This window comes from Eleutherodactylus coqui, chromosome 6 (assembly GCF_035609145.1).
Source record: "Eleutherodactylus coqui strain aEleCoq1 chromosome 6, aEleCoq1.hap1, whole genome shotgun sequence".
Lineage (NCBI taxonomy): Eukaryota > Metazoa > Chordata > Amphibia > Anura > Eleutherodactylidae > Eleutherodactylus > Eleutherodactylus coqui.
The window spans coordinates 42,072,767-42,095,921 of NC_089842.1; the positions used below are offsets into that span (position 1 = coordinate 42,072,767).

At 59.2% G+C, this 23,155-nt stretch overlaps 1 protein-coding gene across 1 annotated transcript in view; it reads right to left on the reverse strand.

The window, feature by feature from the left end:
• LOC136632075 (uncharacterized) overlaps positions 1–20,868 on the reverse strand; it is a 142,189-nt gene extending 121,321 nt beyond the window's left edge. Inside the window, exons 1-2 of the mRNA XM_066606683.1 lie at positions 20,736–20,868; positions 17,780–17,886 (exon numbers count right to left, since the gene is read on the reverse strand). Of these exons, the coding sequence (XP_066462780.1) occupies positions 17,780–17,886; positions 20,736–20,792 (164 nt within the window). The 5' untranslated portion in view covers positions 20,793–20,868. The remainder of the gene's footprint in view (positions 1–17,779; positions 17,887–20,735) is intronic.
• Positions 20,869–23,155: the final 2,287 nt, after the last annotated feature.

A 23,155-nucleotide genomic window follows, 5' to 3' on the forward strand; every position in this document is an offset into this window, starting at 1 on the left:
CCCTGCCCGCCTGCGCATCGTAGCGGACGGGAAAGTCCTCTTCATGCAATCACCAGCCGAAGCCATGGAATGGCTCCATATGCATCCCATACCATCCGCGGACGCTGGATCCTAAATATGTCGTAGCTATATTCTAAACCTTATTTATAATGTTATTCTATACTTCCCCTGGCCTACTGGGAACAATGTGCAATTAATATTCAATAACTCCCTTATTGGGACCTTAGCACATAATAAATAAGACGCAAAACTCATTAGTCTCAGTCGATGCCACCACTTCCCTTAACCCCTTGAGTGGCACTCCCGGAAAATTTCCGGGGACGAGCTCCACTGCTCATAGCGATATAGCCCGGAAGATTTCCGGGCTATGTATGACTATGGGAGCTGCAGAGCACAATGCCACAAGCTGTGGCATTGTGCTCTGCCTGCACAGACCCACACAGAGCAGTGCAAGGGCTTTGAAAAACCAGCAGAAGATATTGCCGACATGTCGGCAATGTCCTGCTTTGTTTACAAGTTGCCATAGAGACCATCGGCTTGTCAGAAGCAAGCCGATGGTCTCTATGGCAGGGAGAGCTGGTTGTTAGCTGTCAGAGGACAGCTAGGTACTGGCTCTTACAGCAGAGATCAGAGAAAACCTCCGATCTCTGCTGTCTATGTGACTGCAGCATGTAAAGGGTTGTCACTGCAGCATGTAAAGGGCTGTCACCATCGGACCCCCGGAATATGATCAGGGGTCCTGATGGGTCCCTGTGGAAGTCTCCTAAAGGGACAAAAAAAAAAAATTTAAAAAAAAAAGTAAAAAAATTATTAAAAGAATAAAAAAAAACACTTGTCTCCCTTTACTTTGTAAAAAAATCAAAAATACAATCACACATGTGGTATCCGTGTGCGTCGTAATGACCCACAGAAGGAAGTTAATACATTATTTAACCCCTTAATGACATGGCCCCTTTTTTTCTTTTTTCCCCATTTCTTTTTTTCCTCCCCCCTGTTTAAAAAATCACAACTTGTCCCGCAAAAAACAAGCCCTCATATGGCCATGTCAATGGAAAAATGAAAAAGTTATGGCTCTTGAGACGCAACTGCAAAACTAGTTGAAATTCAATGATTAGACCATTTTAAAAAACCTGCCCTGGTGGGCCCGACAGGGTGGTAGGAAACCTGTCACTCAAGGGGTTAAGGCCATAGGAATTTCCCCTACTGGTAACAACCGTTACTCTCTCGTTAGAGCGTAACTTAAAGGTTTTTCTCTTGACATTCCCGTTATAATAGTTAAACGGAATGTCACATGCTAAATATTTGTGTGATTACAGTTCAGTTTTTGTTAAATTCCCGGAGAGTCCGCGCTGGTGCTATTATTCCATTATTACACGCAAAATGCCGCCGCTCTTAAATGCCCTATTTGCGAATTACCGATTTATACCACTTAAATGGCGTTAACATGTTTTAGTTGGAATGTGAGAGGTCTGGGCACCACCGTCAAGCGCAGGGCTGTGTTCTCATACATTAAACAATTTAACCCTCACATTGTATGTTTGCAGGAAACTCATCTCACTATAGAAAAAGCCGAACTACTCAAAAAACCTTGGGTCCAATGGGTAAGCCACTCCTTCCACACCTCCTCCTCCAGGGGAGTTTCACTCCTTATCCACAAAGCAGTAAGATGGAACCCAATTAGCACCCGTAGAGACCCTGAAGGGAGATTCACTTTCGTATATGCCGAAATAGATTCTAAGCCCTATATCATCTTATGTATATATAACCCACCCCATAACAACCAATATCCCGTACAAGCGGCCATAGCATTCGCCCACCAATACCCCCTGGCAAGTGTCATCTGCATGGGGGACTTTAACCAAGTAATGGATTCAAATATAGATAGGTTCCATACACCTTCCACAGCCTCTACCACTGCTAAATCCCCCCTGCAACAGCTAACTGATAGTGTGGGATGGGTAGATTTATGGCGCATCAGTCACCCCACTGCCCAGGAATACACCTGCCACTCCCAGGGACATAACACCCTGTCCAGAATTGATTATATATTCGGCTCCCCATCTCTAGCAATTTACCTCTCCAATATAACACACTGCCCGCGAGGCATCTCGGATCACTGCCCGATACTATTAACCTTAAAATTCCCCCAATATAAGATCATCCCCAACTGGAAAATACATCCATTCTGGCTTAAACTTATCGATACCGACGACCAAACACCCGCCCACATATTAACCTTTCTGGACGTCCACAACAACACCACCCACTATGTCCTGAAATGGGATACCCTCAAAGCTTACCTCAGGGGCTGTCTCAAATCCGCCATCACTCACATTAAAAAATCCACATCCCAGTCCGACCGCGACATCGAGGCACGGGCTGTGGAGGCGGAAAAACTTTACATTTCTGACCCTACAGACTCCAACAAGGTGGCATGGCTCGGCATGTCCCGCCTGCATAAAATTCAAATCCACGAAAAAACCAAACATAAATTATTCTTCACCAAACAATATTACTTTGAACTGGGGAACCAATCCAGCCACCTTCTGGCTAACCTCATCAGACGGGAGGGCCAGTCCAATGCTATCCTTAAAATCCAAAATACACAAGGCGAGACGCTCACCGACGCCCAGTCCATCACAGAACGATTTAGAGAATTCTATGCCAATCTCTATAGCTCCTCTACTAGCAAATCCACTACAGACACCCTCAGCTACCTCCAAGATCTGGTATTCCCAACACTCGAGGCCGAAGAAATAGCACTTCTAGAGGCCCCTATTTCCCTAGAAAAAATTTAACAAACCATCCAAGATATGGCACTGAACAAATCCCCGGGCCCAGATGGCCTCCCCATTGAAGTATACCAAAAATATAGTGAACATCTTACCCCACTACTGCACGAAACACTACTCCAGGCCCAACTAGGCAACTCCCTTCCCCCCTCATTTTATAAAGCCACCATAATCGTTTTACTAAAGCCCAACAAAAACCCGCTAGACTGTAGCTCCTATCGACCCATTTCGCTAGTCAACGCAGACTACAAAATTCTAACCAAAGTCCTGGCAACTAGACTAAACCAAGTCATTCTCTCTATTATACATCCAGACCAAACTGGCTTTATGCCAGGGAAGTCTACAACGATTAATATACGAAAAGTCCAGACCGCCATTCAGATTGGTACCAAATTTAACATGCCCTGGGCCCTCGCATCACTGGACATGATGAAAGCCTTCGACTCCCTGGAGTGGAGCTTTCTGGAGGCCTGCCTTCACCGCTTCGGTTTCGGTCCCCAGTTCATACACTGGATCAAGATAATATATAAATCCCCAAGCGCCAACGTAAATGTAAACGGTATTCCATCGGCCGACTTCTCACTGACTAGGGGCACCCGTCAGGGCTGCCCACTATCCTCGGCTTTATTTGCCATAGCCATAGAGGCTCTGGCGATTCGCTTGAGATCCACTTCGGCCGTAACCGGAATCAGGTGGGGGGGGGCCTGGAGAGTAAGGTGAGCCTTTATGCGGATGACACGATCCTTTTCCTATCAAATCCAGAAACCTCCTTCCCCCAGGCCTTATACCACATTGACAAATTTGCCCAGTATTCAGGCCTACAAGTTAACTGGTCCAAATCCACGATCCTATACATGGACCATAACCCTGTGATAGATCCCTCAGTAGCTAGATATGGCCTGGCGGTGGTATCAACATTCAAATACCTTGGGATAAACATAACCCGAAACCACAACAAAGCCCTGGAAGAAAACATTAATCCTCTATTTGAAACCATAAGACACAAACTTAAACAATGGTCCAGGTTGCCCCTATCAGTTGCAGGACGCATAAACCTAGTCAAAATGGCTATACAACCGAAATGCCTATATATTTTACAGCACATGCCTACGATCGTCCCCAAACGGTATTTCCAATCCCTAAACTCCCACATCTCCTCATTTATATGAGGCTCATCGAGACCCAAACTAAGTTTAATGTCACTACAGAGACCCAAGAACCAGGCTGGTATGTCCCTCCCAGACCTCAGACTATATTATCTAGCTGGCCAGCTTCACAATATACGTCCGTGGTTCCAAAACACAGGAAAACCCACCACAGACCAATACCTCGAACATCAAGTGAAAGGCAACAATCTGTTGGTGTATTTGGAGTTTCCCGAATGTTCAAATCCCTCCGATTTATTACCACTCCACAGATTGGCGCTGAGTGTGTGGAGAGAGACAAAATCTATCCAGAGATTTGATGATACGGTATCCGATCTCCCTCTCTGGAATAACCCAGGCCTGACGGCTCTGCAGTCAGTCCCAGACCCCCAATACGGGAGGAGTCTGGGGGTCATCTCGCTGAGAAATGTATAAATGGACGGTATACTCCCCACATTCACTCAGCTACGCGACTCAGTACAATCCCCACACCTCCAGCTGTTCAGATTTTTTCAATTTAGGCACGCACTGACCACCCAGTTCCCCCCCAACTCTACTCAGATATCCAATTTCCCTACCATCGGAATCCTTAAATCCCAAAGACCCAAGGGCTTGATTTCGGCACTCTATACACATTTGCTCTCAGCCAAAGTAAACCACAACCCACTTCCAGTCTTTAATAAATGGACGCTCTCTATCCCATCCCTCACAACTGACGATTGGACAGACATCATGGAATCCCACCTGTCTGTCTCTCCTGCCGTGAATAATAAACTGATCCAACTTTATATAATCCATCAAGCTTATCTCACCCCTAACCGACTACACAAAATGGGCAACGTCCCATCAAACTCATGCCACAGATGCCACCAACCTGGGGCGAACTTTTGGCACTTAATCTGGGACTGTCCACCAGTAAACAATTTCTAGTCTGACATTACAGCCTTTACAAACTCACTTTTTCTACCCCCATTTACTATATCAATGGATCCCAAAGTAATTCTATTACTCTACTGCCGGAAGATCAATGGCCCAAATATACACGCATCTTCCTCAGGAAAATACTGTTCCTGGCCCGCAAAGTGGTGGTACTGCACTGGATGGCTGCAGACCCACCCCTACTAACACAATGGATAAAACTAATAAATGATGTCACTCCATATGAAAAAATTATCTATAAGAACAGAGGATGCCCGGGTAGGTTTCAGGAGATCTGGGGCCTCTGGCTCATCAACCGACAAACTTTATCAGCAACCTGAGCTTTATCCGGGCTTCCACCCTTACCCTCCCCCCTCTATACTTCGCATCTCTCTCATCCCTCCCTACATTTCATTCGTACCCCTAATGTACCCCCCATTTTTCCGCCAGGCACTGAGCGGCTGCCCGGCGCGGGCTCTCCGGTACTCCCTCCCCCCTATATTGTTGTTCAACATGAAACTAAGCAAAACAAAACAAAAAGCAATGTCTTTTCTTTTTTTTATTGACCAGTTTATATAGGTACAGATCAGTGTTAAATGTACTTGTACGCATAAATATTATTTGCATAGAAACACTCAATGCCATGTATAATACTTCTTTCTAAGCAAGTATGCTCTGTACCATGATTTTGTATTCTGTTAAATAAAACAAAGTTAAAAAAAGAAAAAAAACAGCAGAAAGTATGATGACATCACAATTAACATGATGTCACAGGGCTTATGACATCATAATTGGAACAGAATGTGAAAGTTCTAAACCGGAACCATCTTGTGTCAGTTCAGCAGGACAGCCTGACGAGGACGGGTCCAGGTAAGTAGCTCCTCACTTAGCGCTGAGGCCTTGTTCACACATCGTGTAGCCGGGGGGCGAGTGGTGAAGTTCAGAACTGCACCATTTTAGCCCCCCAAAATCTCAGCACAGACGCCTCTTTGACGTGTTACTTGCTGTGATTATCAGGACAAAACATTAAAAAGAAATATTTTAAAGAACTGATCTTTGACCTGATCTTATGGAGAATGTGCGCATCTGAGCGCCGTTCACTTTACCTCTCAAAAAAGAACAAAATATGCCATGTGTGAACCCGGACTCACAGGGCTCTCCTCTAAAGCTATAGCAGACAGACGGGGTACAGTAAAAAAGGAAGGTAGCCTGAAGCCGGGGCCTGGCGGGTGGCGGGGCGGGTCGCCTGAAGCCGGGGCCTGGCGGTGGCGGGGCGGGTCGCCTGAAGCCGGGGCCTGGCGGTGGCGGGGCGGGTCGCCTGAAGCCGGGGCCTGGCGGTGGCGGGGCGGGTCGCCTGAAGCCGGGGCCTGGCGGTGGCGGGGCGGGTCGCCTGAAGCCGGGGCCTGGCGGTGGCGGGGCGGGTCGCCTGAAGCCGGGGCCTGGCGGTGGCGGGGCGGGTCGCCTGAAGCCGGGGCCTGGCGGGTGGCGGGGGGCGGGTCGCCTGAAGCCGGGGCCTGGCGGGTGGCGGGGCGGGTCGCCTGAAGCCGGGGCCTGGCGGGTGGCGGGGCGGGTCGCCTGAAGCCGGGGCCTGGCGGTGGCGGGGCGGGTCGCCTGAAGCCGGGGCCTGGCGGTGGCGGGGCGGGTCGCCTGAAGCCGGGGCCTGGCGGTGGCGGGGCGGGTCGCCTGAAGCCGGGGCCTGGCGGTGGCGGGGCGGGTCGCCTGAAGCCGGGGCCTGGCGGTGGCGGGGCGGGTCGCCTGAAGCCGGGGCCTGGCGGTGGCGGGGCGGGTCGCCTGAAGCCGGGGCCTGGCGGGTGGCGGGGCGGGTCGCCTGAAGCCGGGGCCTGGCGGTGGCGGGGCGGGTCGCCTGAAGCCGGGGCCTGGCGGTGGCGGGGCGGGTCGCCTGAAGCCGGGGCCTGGCGGTGGCGGGGCGGGTCGCCTGAAGCCGGGGCCTGGCGGGTGGCGGGGCGGGTCGCCTGAAGCCGGGGCCTGGCGGTGGCGGGGCGGGTCGCCTGAAGCCGGGGCCTGGCGGTGGCGGGGCGGGTCGCCTGAAGCCGGGGCCTGGCGGTGGCGGGGGCGGGTCGCCTGAAGCCGGGGCCTGGCGGTGGCGGGGCGGGTCGCCTGAAGCCGGGGCCTGGCGGTGGCGGGGCGGGTCGCCTGAAGCCGGGGCCTGGCGGGTGGCGGGGCGGGTCGCCTGAAGCCGGGGCCTGGCGGTGGCGGGGCGGGTCGCCTGAAGCCGGGGCCTGGCGGTGGCGGGGCGGGTCGCCTGAAGCCGGGGCCTGGCGGTGGCGGCGGGTCGCCTGAAGCCGGGGCCTGGCGGTGGCGGGGCGGGTCGCCTGAAGCCGGGGCCTGGCGGTGGCGGGGCGGGTCGCCTGAAGCCGGGGCCTGAGGGTGGCGGGGCGGGTCGCCTGAAGCCGGGGCCTGAGGGTGGCGGGGCGGGTCGCCTGAAGCCGGGGCCTGAGGGTGGCGGGGCGGGTCGCCTGAAGCCGGGGCCTGGCGGTGGCGGGGCGGGTCGCCTGAAGCCGGGGCCTGGCGGGTGGCGGGGCGGGTCGCCTGAAGCCGGGGCCTGGCGGGGTGGCGGGGCGGGTCGCCTGAAGCCGGGGCCTGGCGGGTGGCGGGGCGGGTCGCCTGAAGCCGGGGCCTGGCGGTGGCGGGGCGGGTCGCCTGAAGCCGGGGCCTGGCGGGTGGCGGGGCGGGTCGCCTGAAGCCGGGGCCTGGCGGTGGCGGGGCGGGTCGCCTGAAGCCGGGGCCTGGCGGGTGGCGGGGCGGGTCGCCTGAAGCCGGGGCCTGGCGGTGGCGGGGCGGGTCGCCTGAAGCCGGGGCCTGGCGGTGGCGGGGCGGGTCGCCTGAAGCCGGGGCCTGGCGGTGGCGGGGCGGGTCGCCTGAAGCCGGGGCCTGGCGGGTGGCGGGGCGGGTCGCCTGAAGCCGGGGCCTGGCGGTGGCGGGGCGGGTCGCCTGAAGCCGGGGCCTGGCGGTGGCGGGGCGGGTCGCCTGAAGCCGGGGCCTGGCGGTGGCGGGGCGGGTCGCCTGAAGCCGGGGCCTGGCGGTGGCGGGGCGGGTCGCCTGAAGCCGGGGCCTGGCGGTGGCGGGGCGGGTCGCCTGAAGCCGGGGCCTGGCGGTGGCGGGGGCGGGTCGCCTGAAGCCGGGGCCTGGCGGTGGCGGGGGCGGGTCGCCTGAAGCCGGGGCCTGGCGGGTGGCGGGGCGGGTCGCCTGAAGCCGGGGCCTGGCGGGTGGCGGGGGCGGGTCGCCTGAAGCCGGGGCCTGGCGGTGGCGGGGCGGGTCGCCTGAAGCCGGGGCCTGGCGGGTGGCGGGGCGGGTCGCCTGAAGCCGGGGCCTGGCGGTGGCGGGGCGGGTCGCCTGAAGCCGGGGCCTGGCGGTGGCGGGGCGGGTCGCCTGAAGCCGGGGCCTGGCGGTGGCGGGGCGGGTCGCCTGAAGCCGGGGCCTGGCGGGTGGCGGGGCGGGTCGCCTGAAGCCGGGGCCCGGCGGTGGCGGGGCGGGTCGCCTGAAGCCGGGGCCTGGCGGTGGGCGGGGCGGGTCGCCTGAAGCCGGGGCCCGGCGGTGGCGGGGCGGGTCGCCTGAAGCCGGGGCCCGGGCGGTGGCGGGGCGGGTCGCCTGAAGCCGGGGCCTGAGGGTGGCGGGGGCGGGTCGCCTGAAGCCGGGGCCTGGCGGTGGCGGGGCGGGTCGCCTGAAGCCGGGGCCTGAGGGTGGCGGGGCGGGTCGCCTGAAGCCGGGGCCTGAGGGTGGCGGGGCGGGTCGCCTGAAGCCGGGGCCTGAGGGTGGCGGGGCGGGTCGCCTGAAGCCGGGGCCTGAGGGTGGCGGGGCGGGTCGCCTGAAGCCGGGGCCTGAGGGTGGCGGGGCGGGTCGCCTGAAGCCGGGGCCTGAGGGTGGCGGGGGCGGGTCGCCTGAAGCCGGGGCCTGAGGGTGGCGGGGCGGGTCGCCTGAAGCCGGGGCCTGAGGGTGGCGGGGCGGGTCGCCTGAAGCCGGGGCCTGGCGGTGGCGGGGCGGGTCGCCTGAAGCCGGGGCCTGGCGGGTGGCGGGGCGCCTGAAGCCGGGGCCTGGCGGGTGGCGGGGCGCCTGAAGCCGGGGCCTGGCGGTGGCGGGGCGGGTCGCCTGAAGCCGGGGCCTGGCGGTGGGGGCGGGGTCGCCTGAAGCCGGGGCCTGGCGGTGGCGGGGCGCCTGAAGCCGGGGCCTGGCGGTGGCGGGGCGGGTCGCCTGAAGCCGGGGCCTGGCGGTGGCGGGGCGGGTCGCCTGAAGCCGGGGCCTGGCGGTGGCGGGGCGGGTCGCCTGAAGCCGGGGCCTGGCGGTGGCGGGGCGGGTCGCCTGAAGCCGGGGCCTGGCGGTGGCGGGGCGGGTCGCCTGAAGCCGGGGCCTGGCGGTGGCGGGGCGGGTCGCCTGAAGCCGGGGCCTGGCGGGTGGCGGGGGTCGCCTGAAGCCGGGGCCTGGCGGTGGCGGGGCGGGTCGCCTGAAGCCGGGGCCTGGCGGGTGGCGGGGCGGGTCGCCTGAAGCCGGGGCCTGAGGGTGGCGGGGCGGGTCGCCTGAAGCCGGGGCCTGGCGGTGGCGGGGCGGGTCGCCTGAAGCCGGGGCCTGAGGGTGGCGGGGCGGGTCGCCTGAAGCCGGGGCCTGAGGGTGGCGGGGCGGGTCGCCTGAAGCCGGGGCCTGAGGGTGGCGGGGCGGGTCGCCTGAAGCCGGGGCCTGAGGGTGGCGGGGCGGGTCGCCTGAAGCCGGGGCCTGAGGGTGGCGGGGCGGGTCGCCTGAAGCCGGGGCCTGAGGGTGGCGGGGCGGGTCGCCTGAAGCCGGAGGCCTGAGGGGTGGCGGGGCGGGTCGCCTGAAGCCGGGGCCTGAGGGTGGCGGGGCGGGTCGCCTGAAGCCGGGGCCTGAGGGTGGCGGGGCGGGTCGCCTGAAGCCGGGGCCTGAGGGTGGCGGGGCGGGTCGCCTGAAGCCGGGGCCTGAGGGTGGCGGGGCGGGTCGCCTGAAGCCGGGGCCTGAGGGTGGCGGGGCGGGTCGCCTGAAGCCGGGGCCTGAGGGTGGCGGGGCGGGTCGCCTGAAGCCGGGGCCTGAGGGTGGCGGGGCGGGTCGCCTGAAGCCGGGGCCTGAGGGTGGCGGGGCGGGTCGCCTGAAGCCGGGGCCTGAGGGTGGCGGGGCGGGTCGCCTGAAGCCGGGGCCTGAGGGTGGCGGGGCGGGTCGCCTGAAGCCGGGGCCTGAGGGTGGCGGGGCGGGTCGCCTGAAGCCGGGGCCTGAGGGTGGCGGGGCGGGTCGCCTGAAGCCGGGGCCTGAGGGTGGCGGGGCGGGTCGCCTGAAGCCGGGGCCTGAGGGTGGCGGGGCGGGTCGCCTGAAGCCGGGGCCTGAGGGTGGCGGGGCGGGTCGCCTGAAGCCGGGGCCTGAGGGTGGCGGGGCGGGTCGCCTGAAGCCGGGGCCTGAGGGTGGCGGGGCGGGTCGCCTGAAGCCGGGGCCTGAGGGTGGCGGGGCGGGTCGCCTGAAGCCGGGGCCTGAGGGTGGCGGGGCGGGTCGCCTGAAGCCGGGGCCTGAGGGTGGCGGGGCGGGTCGCCTGAAGCCGGGGCCTGAGGGTGGCGGGGCGGGTCGCCTGAAGCCGGGGCCTGAGGGTGGCGGGGCGGGTCGCCTGAAGCCGGGGCCTGAGGGTGGCGGGGCGGGTCGCCTGAAGCCGGGGCCTGAGGGTGGCGGGGCGGGTCGCCTGAAGCCGGGGCCTGAGGGTGGCGGGGCGGGTCGCCTGAAGCCGGGGCCTGAGGGTGGCGGGGCGGGTCGCCTGAAGCCGGGGCCTGAGGGTGGCGGGGCGGGTCGCCTGAAGCCGGGGCCTGAGGGTGGCGGGGCGGGTCGCCTGAAGCCGGGGCCTGAGGGTGGCGGGGCGGGTCGCCTGAAGCCGGGGCCTGAGGGTGGCGGGGCGGGTCGCCTGAAGCCGGGGCCTGAGGGTGGCGGGGCGGGTCGCCTGAAGCCGGGGCCTGAGGGTGGCGGGGCGGGTCGCCTGAAGCCGGGGCCTGAGGGTGGCGGGGCGGGTCGCCTGAAGCCGGGGCCTGAGGGTGGCGGGGCGGGTCGCCTGAAGCCGGGGCCTGAGGGTGGCGGGGCGGGTCGCCTGAAGCCGGGGCCTGAGGGTGGCGGGGCGGGTCGCCTGAAGCCGGGGCCTGAGGGTGGCGGGGCGGGTCGCCTGAAGCCGGGGCCTGAGGGTGGCGGGGCGGGTCGCCTGAAGCCGGGGCCTGAGGGTGGCGGGGCGGGTCGCCTGAAGCCGGGGCCTGAGGGTGGCGGGGCGGGTCGCCTGAAGCCGGGGCCTGAGGGTGGCGGGGCGGGTCGCCTGAAGCCGGGGCCTGAGGGTGGCGGGGCGGGTCGCCTGAAGCCGGGGCCTGAGGGTGGCGGGGCGGGTCGCCTGAAGCCGGGGCCTGAGGGTGGCGGGGCGGGTCGCCTGAAGCCGGGGCCTGAGGGTGGCGGGGCGGGTCGCCTGAAGCCGGGGCCTGAGGGTGGCGGGGCGGGTCGCCTGAAGCCGGGGCCTGAGGGTGGCGGGGCGGGTCGCCTGAAGCCGGGGCCTGAGGGTGGCGGGGCGGGTCGCCTGAAGCCGGGGCCTGAGGGTGGCGGGGCGGGTCGCCTGAAGCCGGGGCCTGAGGGTGGCGGGGCGGGTCGCCTGAAGCCGGGGCCTGAGGGTGGCGGGGCGGGTCGCCTGAAGCCGGGGCCTGAGGGTGGCGGGGCGGGTCGCCTGAAGCCGGGGCCTGAGGGTGGCGGGGCGGGTCGCCTGAAGCCGGGGCCTGAGGGTGGCGGGGCGGGTCGCCTGAAGCCGGGGCCTGAGGGTGGCGGGGCGGGTCGCCTGAAGCCGGGGCCTGAGGGTGGCGGGGCGGGTCGCCTGAAGCCGGGGCCTGAGGGTGGCGGGGCGGGTCGCCTGAAGCCGGGGCCTGAGGGTGGCGGGGCGGGTCGCCTGAAGCCGGGGCCTGAGGGTGGCGGGGCGGGTCGCCTGAAGCCGGGGCCTGAGGGTGGCGGGGCGGGTCGCCTGAAGCCGGGGCCTGAGGGTGGCGGGGCGGGTCGCCTGAAGCCGGGGCCTGAGGGTGGCGGGGCGGGTCGCCTGAAGCCGGGGCCTGAGGGTGGCGGGGCGGGTCGCCTGAAGCCGGGGCCTGAGGGTGGCGGGGCGGGTCGCCTGAAGCCGGGGCCTGAGGGTGGCGGGGCGGGTCGCCTGAAGCCGGGGCCTGAGGGTGGCGGGGCGGGTCGCCTGAAGCCGGGGCCTGAGGGTGGCGGGGCGGGTCGCCTGAAGCCGGGGCCTGAGGGTGGCGGGGCGGGTCGCCTGAAGCCGGGGCCTGAGGGTGGCGGGGCGGGTCGCCTGAAGCCGGGGCCTGAGGGTGGCGGGGCGGGTCGCCTGAAGCCGGGGCCTGAGGGTGGCGGGGCGGGTCGCCTGAAGCCGGGGCCTGAGGGTGGCGGGGCGGGTCGCCTGAAGCCGGGGCCTGAGGGTGGCGGGGCGGGTCGCCTGAAGCCGGGGCCTGAGGGTGGCGGGGCGGGTCGCCTGAAGCCGGGGCCTGAGGGTGGCGGGGCGGGTCGCCTGAAGCCGGGGCCTGAGGGTGGCGGGGCGGGTCGCCTGAAGCCGGGGCCTGAGGGTGGCGGGGCGGGTCGCCTGAAGCCGGGGCCTGAGGGTGGCGGGGCGGGTCGCCTGAAGCCGGGGCCTGAGGGTGGCGGGGCGGGTCGCCTGAAGCCGGGGCCTGAGGGTGGCGGGGCGGGTCGCCTGAAGCCGGGGCCTGAGGGTGGCGGGGCGGGTCGCCTGAAGCCGGGGCCTGAGGGTGGCGGGGCGGGTCGCCTGAAGCCGGGGCCTGAGGGTGGCGGGGCGGGTCGCCTGAAGCCGGGGCCTGAGGGTGGCGGGGCGGGTCGCCTGAAGCCGGGGCCTGAGGGTGGCGGGGCGGGTCGCCTGAAGCCGGGGCCTGAGGGTGGCGGGGCGGGTCGCCTGAAGCCGGGGCCTGAGGGTGGCGGGGCGGGTCGCCTGAAGCCGGGGCCTGAGGGTGGCGGGGCGGGTCGCCTGAAGCCGGGGCCTGAGGGTGGCGGGGCGGGTCGCCTGAAGCCGGGGCCTGAGGGTGGCGGGGCGGGTCGCCTGAAGCCGGGGCCTGAGGGTGGCGGGGCGGGTCGCCTGAAGCCGGGGCCTGAGGGTGGCGGGGCGGGTCGCCTGAAGCCGGGGCCTGAGGGTGGCGGGGCGGGTCGCCTGAAGCCGGGGCCTGAGGGTGGCGGGGCGGGTCGCCTGAAGCCGGGGCCTGAGGGTGGCGGGGCGGGTCGCCTGAAGCCGGGGCCTGAGGGTGGCGGGGCGGGTCGCCTGAAGCCGGGGCCTGAGGGTGGCGGGGCGGGTCGCCTGAAGCCGGGGCCTGAGGGTGGCGGGGCGGGTCGCCTGAAGCCGGGGCCTGAGGGTGGCGGGGCGGGTCGCCTGAAGCCGGGGCCTGAGGGTGGCGGGGCGGGTCGCCTGAAGCCGGGGCCTGAGGGTGGCGGGGCGGGTCGCCTGAAGCCGGGGCCTGAGGGTGGCGGGGCGGGTCGCCTGAAGCCGGGGCCTGAGGGTGGCGGGGCGGGTCGCCTGAAGCCGGGGCCTGAGGGTGGCGGGGCGGGTCGCCTGAAGCCGGGGCCTGAGGGTGGCGGGGCGGGTCGCCTGAAGCCGGGGCCTGAGGGTGGCGGGGCGGGTCGCCTGAAGCCGGGGCCTGAGGGTGGCGGGGCGGGTCGCCTGAAGCCGGGGCCTGAGGGTGGCGGGGCGGGTCGCCTGAAGCCGGGGCCTGAGGGTGGCGGGGCGGGTCGCCTGAAGCCGGGGCCTGAGGGTGGCGGGGCGGGTCGCCTGAAGCCGGGGCCTGAGGGTGGCGGGGCGGGTCGCCTGAAGCCGGGGCCTGAGGGTGGCGGGGCGGGTCGCCTGAAGCCGGGGCCTGAGGGTGGCGGGGCGGGTCGCCTGAAGCCGGGGCCTGAGGGTGGCGGGGCGGGTCGCCTGAAGCCGGGGCCTGAGGGTGGCGGGGCGGGTCGCCTGAAGCCGGGGCCTGAGGGTGGCGGGGCGGGTCGCCTGAAGCCGGGGCCTGAGGGTGGCGGGGCGGGTCGCCTGAAGCCGGGGCCTGAGGGTGGCGGGGCGGGTCGCCTGAAGCCGGGGCCTGAGGGTGGCGGGGCGGGTCGCCTGAAGCCGGGGCCTGAGGGTGGCGGGGCGGGTCGCCTGAAGCCGGGGCCTGAGGGTGGCGGGGCGGGTCGCCTGAAGCCGGGGCCTGAGGGTGGCGGGGCGGGTCGCCTGAAGCCGGGGCCTGAGGGTGGCGGGGCGGGTCGCCTGAAGCCGGGGCCTGAGGGTGGCGGGGCGGGTCGCCTGAAGCCGGGGCCTGAGGGTGGCGGGGCGGGTCGCCTGAAGCCGGGGCCTGAGGGTGGCGGGGCGGGTCGCCTGAAGCCGGGGCCTGAGGGTGGCGGGGCGGGTCGCCTGAAGCCGGGGCCTGAGGGTGGCGGGGCGGGTCGCCTGAAGCCGGGGCCTGAGGGTGGAAAGGCAGGTATAGGCAGGCTATAATTTCAACTGTATATTAGATTACAGAAGCAGGCTGTGTTTTTCTATTCCTGCACAGCATTAGCTATCCCTAGTCTATAATTACATACATCTAAACAGCAATATGCAGCAGGACAGATTGGATCCAGGGTGATAGCCGATCGCCACATTTGGGGTCAGGAAGGAATTTTTTGCCCCCCTGAGGTAGAACTCTCCGGGGAGTTTTTTCGCCTTCCTCTGGATCTTTGGGTCTGGCGGCTCTCATCTTAGGACATCGGTGGACTGGTCAGAAGGACCGCAGCAAGTTCTGTGGTCTCCACCCGTTCTAACCTGAGAGTCACTGTGATCATTGTGTCATTTACTAAATGGCCGATAATATTTAATTACAATGTTGCTTATTGCTATTCTAATAAAACAGAATTCTATAATCTACATCATGGTGTTTGTCTTTTGTCCGATTTCTCCTTACACGGCGACCATGATGGGAGTGATCGCTGCAGCCCAATGTTCTAGAAGTAGTCTTATCCTACATATAGTATAGTGTATCATCTCCCAAAGACTGCAGCTGCTGCAGGGCAGGAACTATAGGGGCTCCATATAGAGATCTGAGAACCTATAACTCCACCTACCGCAATGTCATCATGTCAGCTCCTACGGTATCTCCAGTTACAAGTGTCATGGGGTTCAGTCTCTGATGGGGGCGCTAACATTGTCTGTGTGCTCACGTCTACACAACAGACTACATGGAAGAGACTGAACACTGCGACAAGAAGAGCAACTGAGTACAGAAGACACAGGGGGTCTCGAATAACAAATAGGAGACTGACTAAAGAGCCTTTAGTCCTTCGCAGGGGTGCAACAAGTAGTCATGGTGACCCAATAAGACATGGAAGGGAGCGCCACTGAGCAAGGACCGGTATTAGAAAGAAATGGCCGCATTTACTAAGGACGCTCTTACACAGAATGATTATGGTTTAGTGTAAACACGGCCGACGACTGGAAAATAAATGATAATTCATTTGCTTATCGTTCATTGTATGCAACCATAAAAATCATCGTCGGCGCGGTCGCTAGACATTCGGTTTGAACAGCGCTAATTTCGCCGTTCTCATTCACTGGTGCAGCGAACCGAATGACTGAACAATCCTGGTAAAAAAACAAAACAAAACAACATTTAATTTGTGTTCTAATTGACCCCCCGAGTTAACGAGAAACTGTAAAAGCACCCGAAGACGGGTATATTTTATGCCATTCAACATTAAGGCCTCATGTCCATGGGCAAAATAGGATTTAAAATCCGCAGCGGATCCGCATCCCATAGGGATGCATTCACCACCCGCGGGTAGATAAATACCCGCTGATGGTCAATAAAAGGGAATTTTAAAAAAATGGAGCATGAAAAAAATGGACATGCTCCATTTTCGTGCGGGTCTCCCGCAGGCTTCTATTGAAGCCTATGGAAGCCGTCCGGATTTTAGGGAGACCTAAAATAAGAATAACTTACCCGCAGCGGACCGGGCAGTTCTTCTCTTCTTCATGGCCGGATCTTCTTTCTTCGGCCGGGCGTATGTGCCCGACGCATCCGCCGGCCAAAGAAAGAAGATTCGGCCGTGAAGAAGAGAAGAACTGCCCAGTTCGCTGCGGGTAAGTTAATTCTTATTTTAAGCGCTTATGTCCGCGGGGCAGGAGGGACCCGCTACGGATTCTCCATGGAGAATCCGTAGCGGGCCTGATTTTCCCCGTGGACATGAGGCCTAAGAGGCTAGTCTCTTCCATGTACGCCACTGAGTGGGATCCTTTCTCCTGAGACACTGACAGCCACATCCTCTGCTGTTCTGTACAGCCGGCCCTGCCAGTCCTTCTGCAACTGTGCCAGTAAAGCAAGTGTTCTTTCGGAGTGCTAGGACAGGCAGGTGTACAGTGCAGCAAATACTTAAAAGGGATTTTCCAGGCAAATACTATTATTAATAAGCTTTCCTCAGGCTAGGTCATAAACAGCTGATTGGAAGGGGTCAGCACCACAATACACAGAGTTTGGAGCGTTAGCAGATGGCACCGACCCCTGTGTAGTGGCCAGAGCGGGTAATTGCTGCTGCAGGTGTCACAGGTTTTTTTATATTAAAATGCTCTTTATTAAAGTTTTCAATTTTCTAACAACTTAATCAACTCTATGTCACAAATTTTAATGAGACCCCAGCCTGCAATTACCAGTGCCGCCCACTACATAGGGATTGGAGACATCTGCTTCCGCTCTGTACCCGTGTGCTGTGGCACTGACAGCGGGCACCAGAAAAGTTGATCACTCCTGATCCCAACCAGGACCCCAGACGATCACTACTGATGACTTAGCCTGAGGATCAGTCATCAATAACATTTGCCTGGAAAAGCACTTTAAAAGGTGTACCGTATTTTTCGTTCTATTAGACGCATAGATCTATAAGACGCACCCCCGTTTTAGAGCGGGAAAATAGGGGGAAAAAATTTGAACTCACCCAGGGACAGCGCAGGGTTAGTGCCGGGTGACGGAGCAGAGGGAGCAGCAGAGGTCAGAAAAACCGGCGCTCCATATCACAGCGGCGCTTGTGTGCAGCAGGAGGAAGGAAGGAAGACGTTTGGTGGAGGCGGGGAGCAGCAGTAGTACCCGCTGGCGCTCACGACCAATCACAGGTATGTATGGGCGGCAGTGGGGAGGAGACTGGTCGCACATTTGTTAATGCGATCGCGAGTTTAACACACAATCGCGCTAACTAAATCGCGTTCACGAGTTAAATTCGCAATCGCGCAAAAAATGGCGATTGGAACAAATGTTTTGGCACATTCGCTCTATAAGACGCAGCAACTCCCCCCCCCCCCCCCGCGCTTTGGAGAGAGAAAAAGTGCGTCTTATAAAGCGAAAAATACAGTAACTAGGTGTTCAAAAAACTTTTTGATAGTTGGTGGTTTGAGTGCCGAGCGCCCCTCCCCCCACCCACCGGTTGCTAAAACAAAAAAGCAGAAGTGCTAATTTGACCACTGTAACGGCTCGCTAGCTGAAGTTTGACCCATAGACTTTCTATTGGGCCTACCTCTAGCTAGCAAGCAATGACAGCATTCAGATTAGCACTTCACCTACGTTGATCTAGTGACCATTGGGGGTCTCAGCACCAGGACCCCCACCAATCAAAACTTTTGCATGTCCCTATGACATGTCAAAAGTTTTTAAAAGTATAGTTAACTACTTTCCATATAATTAATATCCATCCCAGCAATGATTCTGTAGACTGGATCTCTGCAGACGGTACTGGGACCACACAACCATCTTCTGGGGACTACAAATGGGGGCACGGTCACTGCCAACTCTGACCACAATGCTGCGGGCAGGGAGATAGACTGTAACCATTGTGTACGGAGGGGGAAATGATAGATATAGGATTGTCCCAGGATACCCCCCCCTACCGTCCCCAACATCAGTAGAGGTGAAGACAACATACGTGTTCACAGCTTTCCACCAGAAGTCCAGGATCTTCTTTCCGCCCACACCAGGCAGCAGAGCCTTGGGGACACCCTCCAGAAAACCATACAACCCGCTCTGATCATTCTAGAAGGGATTAGCAAAAACAGAGAAAAACTTGTGTAATATTTACAGGATTAAAGGTCATATTATAGCGGTGGATTATAAGGCTATTACACAACGGGCCGGACAATGCTGCTCACATAGAAGCGCTTTACATTACTGATCCCGAGTCACAGCCTGTTTTAGGCCGTATTTACACGGATGAGCTTCACACGCGAGTTCTATCTGAAACCAAATGTGGATGAAACTCGCAGATGACAACAACACGTTAACCTCAAAGCGTTTATTTACATGAGCGTCTTGTCTCCCGGATCGATGGTCCGAGAGAAAAAAATGACAACATGTCCTATTTTTTGGTGTTTCTGATCAAGAATCGCCCATTAGTTCCTATGGGAGTGAAAAAAAAATTGCATCGCACTCAGATATAAATGTGTCGTTCATGCGAGTGCGATCTTTACTGTTGAGACAACATGCCATTTTCTTGGAGATTGTATCACAATCATAGGAAAAAAAACCCGCTGGTTTACAAATTTGATATTGGTCTGAGTTTCTTGGACCAATATCGCACTTGCCTGTGTGCATTTGGCTTTACATTTTATTGCTTCACTCACTATTCTGCTGGTGGAGTCACTGCGTGCATACATTACTTATCCTGTACTGATCCTGAGTACATTCTGTATTATATTCCAGAGCTGCGCTCACTATTCTGCTGGTGGAGTCACTGTGTACATACATTATTTATCTTGTTCTGATCCTGAGTTACATCCTGTATTATACTCCAGAGCTGCACTCACTATTCTGCTGGTGGAGTCACTGTATACATACATTATTTATCTTGTACTGATCCTGAGTTACATCTTGTATTATACTCCAGAGCTGCACTCACTATTCTGCTGGTGGAGTCACTGTGTACATACATTACTTATCCTGTACTGATCCTGAGTTACATGCTGTGTTATACTCCAGAGCTGCACTCACTATTCTACTGGTGGAGTCAATGGGCTTAATACTCTCTAAAACTTCGGCAGTAGATTTAGGGCTCATGTCCACGACCATATTTTTCCACCCATATTACGCGTGTGCGTTCCATGGACGCTTGATGCGCGGTGACTCGAGTTTCATTGATACATGCACACCAGCGTGTGGACACTGTGTATGGATACTCAAAAGTAATAAATCGCAGCATGCTCTATTTCTCTATGTACCACGCAGCGTGAGGCCTGTACACTGGTATGGGCCGTGTATGATATGCGGTCAATACGTAATACATTGTATATGGGCAGCATTTTCCTACGCATTTAAAGAGGAAAAAAAAATGCATGTCTGTGTGATACGTGGGTATGGGCAACGCCATATGCGGTCACTGCCAGCAGAGATAAGGGCTGCTAATGTATAAAACGCTGCGGGATGCCCCAGTGTTTTACACGTATAGCCGTGGGCATCAGCCCTTAGGGCTTATTCACACTGGCGTATATTGGCCGGGTTTCCACGCCCCGCCGATATACACGGCTCATCTGATGCATTGGGGCGTATTTCAGCGGCATGAAAGCGCCCGGCCTGGTGCTCTCACACCGGCGGCAGCAGCTGCATAGACTCCTAAGGCTGCCAATGACAGCTGCAGGAGAAGGGGGGTGGTTTAGCAGCGTGACTGCTAATCTCCCCCCCTTTGCAATGGGAGGGGGCGGGACAAGGACAGAGCTTTGCCCCGCCCCCTCCCATTGCAAACGGCTGGAGGGGAGGAGAGAGGAGGTAAGCCGGCGAGAGGGAGGGAAGGGGGAATGTCTCCCCAGGCCCCCCGGCATTGCGGCCTTGGCGTATATGCACCAGGCCCTTTGCTATTTAGGGGGTTTTATGGCGCCGGTGGGCACATGTAAAACGCCTACAGCCGTGCAAATAGGGTGCAATCACACGGGCTTATTTTGGTCAGTGAATACGCAGCACATTCATGAGCCGAATGTGCCGAAGTCTGTGTGCGCAAAAATATTCAAGAAATCCTATTGATTTTGTGCGCAAATATGTAGCAAATACGCAGGAAAAACGGATACATGGAATAAAAATAAAAAAAACTATATAAATTTAGTATTGTTAGAACTGGACCGGCCTGCAGAATTACAACATATTCTTCACACTGCGCAGCAAACGCTGCTACAAATAAAAGCCATGCCAGAAGAGCGTCAAAACAAAGATGGAGTCAAAAGCAATAAATGCGGCGACACAAAATAAAACAGATTCATTTAAAAAAGATTAATGTTTTTTGTGTACAAAATTAGCAAAAAACACACAAAAAAAAACAAAAAACTGTATAAACTTGGTGTCGCCGGAACGTGCCGACCTGGAGAATAATACCGTCACGTTATTTATTTTGCGCACTGAACGCTGTAAAAATAAGATCCAAAAAACAAATGGCAGAATGTAATAAAAGTCACACGTTAAACATTCCATGCACCCAACATGGTGCCATTAGAAAATATAACTGGCCCCGCAAAAAACAAGCCGCGTCCGATCGGGTCCACGGAACAACGGAAAAGTTACGGCTTCTGAAATGCAACGAGGGAAAAAAAAAGACTTAAAAAAAAATTATTGGTCATTAAGGAGCCACCTGGCTAGGACACTAACGGGTTGTTTTTTAAAAAAAAACTACAAGTCCCAGCATGCCCTCTTAGCGACAACAGCCAGGAAGCCATCCCAGCCACTGAATGCACTTTTTGGACTAAAATTTGCAAAAAGAAATGAGACTTTTCGTCCCCTCCATTCATGTCCGAGCAGCAGCATCACCTGACAGTGCAGAGCTCTGGCCAGTAGAGGGCGAGAATGAGCAGAGAGGTCACAATACAACGCACAGAGCATGCAGAAGAGGCAGAGAAGACGGAGACCTTGATGTGGTTCTCCAGCAGGGTGCCATGGCCGGCCACCAGCAGGATGCAGATCATGGTGTCCTGGGCTGCAGGCTCTCACAGTCCCCTGTGCCAGCGCTGCAGCCACCACAAGCTCCGCCCTCTCCTGCTGGGTCACCTCCCACAATGCCCCGCGCTCCTCCTCTACCGCCCTGTGAGGAGGGCGGGAAACACAACAGGCCGCACTGTGGGAGAAAGGAGGGGGGAGGGGGGCGGAGTCACACTGCAATAATGTCACACTGTGCAGTAATGTCCCCTGTAGATGTCACACGCAGTAATGTCCCATGTGGATGTCACTTGCTACAGTAGAGGCCATCTCACACGACCAGATATAAAAACGCTGCGCTTTTTATGCCGCGCTTTACCGCGTATTTCTGCGCAGTAAGGACGCGGGTGATGATGTCACAACCTTTTTTTTTCACCTGCAGGCAAAATAGTAACCAGTGTAAGAAAAAAAACACAGTAGGCGAACTCCACACGGGCGAGCGCGGTACGGGGCTGTGAAGCACGGCCCAATTTTGCGCTCACCACCATGCATTTTCCCTGCGGATGCGAGGCGGTTTTGTTTCAAACATCACATTGCGTACACCTAGCACCGCACTAACTTCGTGCGATTTTCTCACACGTGTGAAACTAGCCAGCTGCCTGTCCACGGGCGATTGATCATTGCGTTACCTGCGGCGATAATCCGGCCGTGGGTAACGCAGTGAACGCTTTCGCTATGGAAAGCGCAGCCGCGGCATCCACGAGCGGAGAATTATAGAGTTATTCTCCGCTCGTGGGATCTAAATCACGGCATACCGCGGTGAGCCGATCTGTCAGTGCGGAGACCTGACAGCGGCAGCCCTCCTCCGCGGCGGAATATCGCTGGCGATATTGCGTAACACTCGTGGACAGGGGGCCTAAGGCTGTTCTCACACTCGCCGCTGTTTACCATGATTAGCGTAAACCGCGGTACAACGCCGCCATTAATTTCAATGTAGACAAGCGCTCAGACATGACGTTTCTACCGCAGATTTACGAGCGCTGTCTGCCCTATTTTCGCAGGTTTCATTTTGGCGCTTTCGAACGCACCTCATTACCCTTCACTGTGATGGCGTGCATTACAAAAACGCTCTCAAATACTGTAACGTGCGTTCGTGAACACCGCACGAAATAACAGTAAAAACAGCCTTTCGGTAAAACGCTGCGGGTCTCCCCACAGTGCTTCATCAGTGTCTGTAAATACTGACTCTGCCGGCAGAAACCACGTATGGCTGCGCACGCGAGACGCACAAAGCTCGCTTGAATATAAACTCTATTCTTGTGGATTGAGTCATACACGTCAGAGATCCCCCCCCCCAACGACGCTGTGAGGTAAAAAAAATGGCAGCCTGTCCTATTTTTCCACACCCCTTGGAACGCCTCACCCATATCAATGGGACCTTAAAGACATCGCGAGACACTTGCATGCCGTGCGATGTGCACTTGGGTGCGATGCAATGGTTTCCCAGTGAAAGCGATGGGAAGCACTTTCCCTCCTCTATTGGAACACGCACCGGAGGATCGCAATCTCACAGAAGTGATACGAGGCGCTTTTGAATCAAATCCACATATAAAACACACGTTGCCAAGCGCGATATCGGGCCGAGTTACTCGGCAGATATCATGCTTGCCTGTGTGAACGTAGCCCGCCGCAGTATTTTTACACGTGCGGTTGCGTATTTACTGCTTCTTTTATGCACCCCATTCATCTCAGTGGCCACGCTCACCTAAACGAGTTTTTGCTTTGTAGTAGGCCGAGGCTCACACGAGCGTATCTCGCAGGGTGTGAGAGATATGTGCACGTCACACAGCCAGTATGCAATGACGCTGTGCGCTGCCCATCGCCATGTACTATATAATAGAACTTGCTATGCTTTTTATTGCGCGCATATTTTGCGCATGGTGTGTAATCGGTAACGTGGCCGCCTATAGCAGATTGGTACAGCATATTACGCGCACAAGACTCACGCTTGGAATACGTTGTGCCGACACGCTCATGTGAGCCCGGCCTTAGGCGAGTATCTCGCAAACCTGAAATAAACAGCACTAAACCGTGCAAAATCACCCACTGCCTGTAGTATTTACGGCGTTTTAGTGCGTATTTCTCACATAAATCGCCCATTGAAATTAATTGGGTGCGTAATACTGCGTTTATTTACAGAGGTTGGGGGGAAAAAAGTCTCGACATCATCCGCTCGCTTGTCTGTATGTTTACTGTGCAAAAATACGCAGTAAGGCTCGCTGGAGGGCGAGCATGACGTAATCACCAGAGCGTGACGTAATCACCAGCGTGACGTAATTGCGCTCTTGATGGACTCCGATGACGTCTTCTCTCAAGCGTTTCTGTGCAGGTAAGTATCCGTTTCTGCGCTGCC